This window comes from Entamoeba invadens (assembly GCF_000330505.1).
Source record: "Entamoeba invadens IP1 unplaced genomic scaffold scaff_1105074725223, whole genome shotgun sequence".
Lineage (NCBI taxonomy): Eukaryota > Evosea > Mastigamoebida > Endamoebidae > Entamoeba > Entamoeba invadens.
The window spans coordinates 33,963-37,626 of NW_004440453.1; the positions used below are offsets into that span (position 1 = coordinate 33,963).

Genomic DNA, 3,664 nt, shown 5'->3' on the forward strand with positions numbered 1-3,664 from the left:
TAAAATATAATATATGTAAGGAAATAATACAATTGGATAAATAATCATAAAAAACTCATAAAAATAGAATTCAAAAAATAAATATGACAAATTAGTCAGCATGATGGAATTAAATAAAAATATATTCATTCTGAATAAATTTGCGATTTTGAATGTAAATTAAAAAAGGAGACTTGAATTGTAATCGTCAACGGGATTGAAACTCAAAGACGAAAGATTATAAAAAGAAAATATAAAAGATGAAAATTACATCAACACAGCAATAGTAAAAAGATGAAAATTACATCAACAAATATATTTTTTTTATTCTATTTTTTAATTTTTTTTATTAATTATTTAATTTAACATCAATTTTTAATTAATTATAATTAATCTAATATTCAAATTTATTATTCTTTATTTATTTATTTAATATTAAAAATATAATATTGTAGTAATTTTATAATTTAATAATTTTTTTCTATATTGGTGACATTTTTCTTTACAAAAAGAATTGAACATATTTTTTAAATTTACAATTTTAACAATAATATAATTAGTAGCATTTCGAATTTTTTTTCACAAAAATTAAATACAATAAAAATCATTTTAAGTTAATTATTATTTTACTTATTTTATATTATAATTTTTATGAACAAATATGATTTTGTTTATATATGTTGTTGAATTAAGTAATTTAACATTTAAATTACGAAAAATTATCACATACATCTTTTGTTTGTCATAAATAATACACAAAATGTGTAAAAATAATATTTTCTTTTTTTAATTATATTAGTAAACAAATTAAATGTTCATCATTTTTATTATTAAATACAAAATGAGGATTTTTTATTTAAAAAACAGAAAAGTTTACATTTCTCAACATTTTAAAAGAAAAAAAACGAATTAATTAATAAACTTGATAATTAAAAAGTTATTAATTGGTTTCTTTTTTTAATATTTTGTTATATTTCATCTAAACTTTTTCTATTAAATTCAAATATGTCTTTAACTCCATAATTGTCCTTCTGTATTATTTTTTCTTATATTTTTTATTAAATATTAAAATCAATTAATAAAAAAATCATAAAAATTTCATTTTTAATATCTCCAATCGGAGATTTTGACATTTATAACAAAGAGACACATCAATTGAAATATCACTTCAATGGAAACAATAACAAAAGCCTTAAGGATTAACCCCCGTCGTTCTTCTGACAAATCTCTCTACTCAAAACGCGATCTTGAGAAACCCACCTTCCCGACTAAGAACAATACAACAAAGCCAAAAGTGTATATTCAAAAAGTGACTGACGAGAAAGCACTTGCCAAACAACGAAAAGATAAAAAGAGCACTTCAGTCACTGTAAAACTTTTGTCACAACGCAGAAAACGGATAAGTCGAGGTGCAACTGTTATCAACGCAGAGATTATAAACTTAACCCAATCAAAGGGTCTTCCACCTGAGAGACTCACGAAAGCCATTGAGTCCGAACTTCCTGAGTACAACCTTGGGGAGTACTTCTCTGCATTTCCCGAACCACTTTATAATATTCCGAGGAAGTCGCGACACCTTAAGATCAGTGAAGATACTCTTAAAGACCTTAATGAGCGTTTGAAGACTGAAACGTCCAAAGTTGTTCTTTCGTCCACTTCAAAGACGCAAAAAGTGTTTTACGAATTAGTTGACACTGCTGCCGCCATTGGCATTTCGAGAGAACCCATTTTGGTCTCGTTGTTTTATAATTACGGGGTTCTTCCACTCAATAACTTGTCACGCAGAGCAGCTAAGTTCATGAACGACTTCAAGAAGTCCGGAGAACACTTTTTGAAAGACATTCAAAAGAAATTTGAAGCTGAAAAAGACGAGAGAGACTTGAAGATACTCATTCAAAGGTACACTCAAGTGGATGGGAATATTAAGACGATAGAAGCAATTATCAAGTCTTTGAATAACACAATACAACTTTTGAAAGATCCTGATAGTAAGATCTGCGTGATATCTAAAGAAGGATATAAAGAGTTTGTGTATGACGAGGAGTCGATTGAAATGATCAATAAGATCATTCAATTGAAAAATAAACAAATAGAAGAGCTTAAAAGGCAAAATTACGCGTTGGTAGAGCACAACGACGAGTTAAAAAGACTCACGAAGTACAATACACTACATTACATTCTTGTGATGGAAAACAATGAGCCACGTATCACCGACTTGGATATCAAAGCTTCATATTTAGAACACGTGAATAAATCTGAAGTGAAAGTTAAACAAATCGCCAATGAAAAAGAGTACAAGAAAGACGTGTACATCCCCAAAGATATCATTGAAAGGTATTTGCCGAAGTTGAATGGTAAAGTGAGAGACAAAGTTGACGAAGAGTTCATTCCGAAAGTCGACGATGTAAATGCAGCGAAGAAAAGTTCTGGAAAAAAAGTGGTGAGTCAAGAAGCATTGGACATCGCAAAGAAAAATATTTATGAAATCAGTTTTACAGATCCATTCAAATATAAACTCTTTAAAAGAACATTCACTGTATTTGGAAGAGGAAGAATAGACAAAGTGCCTTTTAAGAAAGCAAACTACCCACGAAGAGTCGAAAAGTACTTTGGCGCTCTTGTGATGAAAAATGCGAAAAAAATTTATTTAAAAAAGATTGAAGAAAACTCCACCGAATTGAAATTTATTCGCCAAGAGGATGTTATTGTAGCAACTAATAACATCACAACGAAAATGTTTGATATAACAAGAGAGAACTTGAGGACTTTAATAAGGACGTTGTTCCAAGATGTTAATCATAGAAATATCAAGGCCAAAACGTTACACATTTCTGGGTACGAAATTGTAGAAAACGTCTATGATCATTATTCATAAACAGAAATCACTGAGAGAATGGAAAACAATACTATAGAACAAGTTTTAAGAGACGAGAGAGAAATACTTTATAGAAAACAAATGAACGAATTGAGTCGACAAGCTACAAAGAAAATCACATTAAAAGAGACTTTGAAAAAACAGGAGTCATTTGAATATGATGATAGTGATGACGATGATGACGACTTCTCTTTTTCAGAAGATTAATAAATAAATCAATAATTTGAGTATTAATTTTTGGGTTGTAAAGTAATATGTTTATACGTTTAACTTTGTTTGAACTTAAGTACAGGAATTTAATTGAAAGTAAACTGTTTTTCAAAAGTCTGTACTGAGGTGTCCCGATTTTTTGCATTTATTTTGTTTATTATTTTTGGGAATCATTTTTTTGTAATAAATTCGCTTATTTTTTTCCAAGTAAAAAAAAGAAAAACAGTCTTCAAAAAATATTTTTTTAACTTGAATAATTTTTAAGCATTGTAGTATATAAATAGTGCCGATTTCGGACACCCTTCGGGAATCCTGTCTTCATGATTTCGTCGCTTCGCTCCTTTATTTAGGTTTAATTATTTTAGGGTTATTTTATTAGTTATTTTAAAGTGATATTTTTATTTTTTCTTATCTTAAATGACAACTACCACGGTCTCCAGTTTTAGGGGGACCGAACACATAGGTTTGGGGTTTATTTTCTCAAAATCGTCGAGAAAACAAAAGAAAAATAAAAACAAGAGACAAAAGAAAAATAATAATTTTTATGATTTTCTTTTTTATAACACAATTTTTTTTTGGTTTAGTAAAAAAGTGAGCAAA

General features: G+C 28.1%; 1 protein-coding gene across 1 annotated transcript; it reads left to right on the forward strand.

Moving 5' to 3' along the window:
* Positions 1-1,150: 1,150 nt before the first annotated feature.
* EIN_451260 (hypothetical protein) lies at positions 1,151-2,854 on the forward strand (the record flags this gene model as incomplete). Its single annotated transcript, XM_004258248.1, has 1 exon — positions 1,151-2,854. One exon carries the CDS (start codon positions 1,151-1,153, stop codon positions 2,852-2,854), a length of 1,704 nt encoding a protein of 567 aa, XP_004258296.1.
* Between the last annotated feature and the right edge of the window lie 810 nt (positions 2,855-3,664).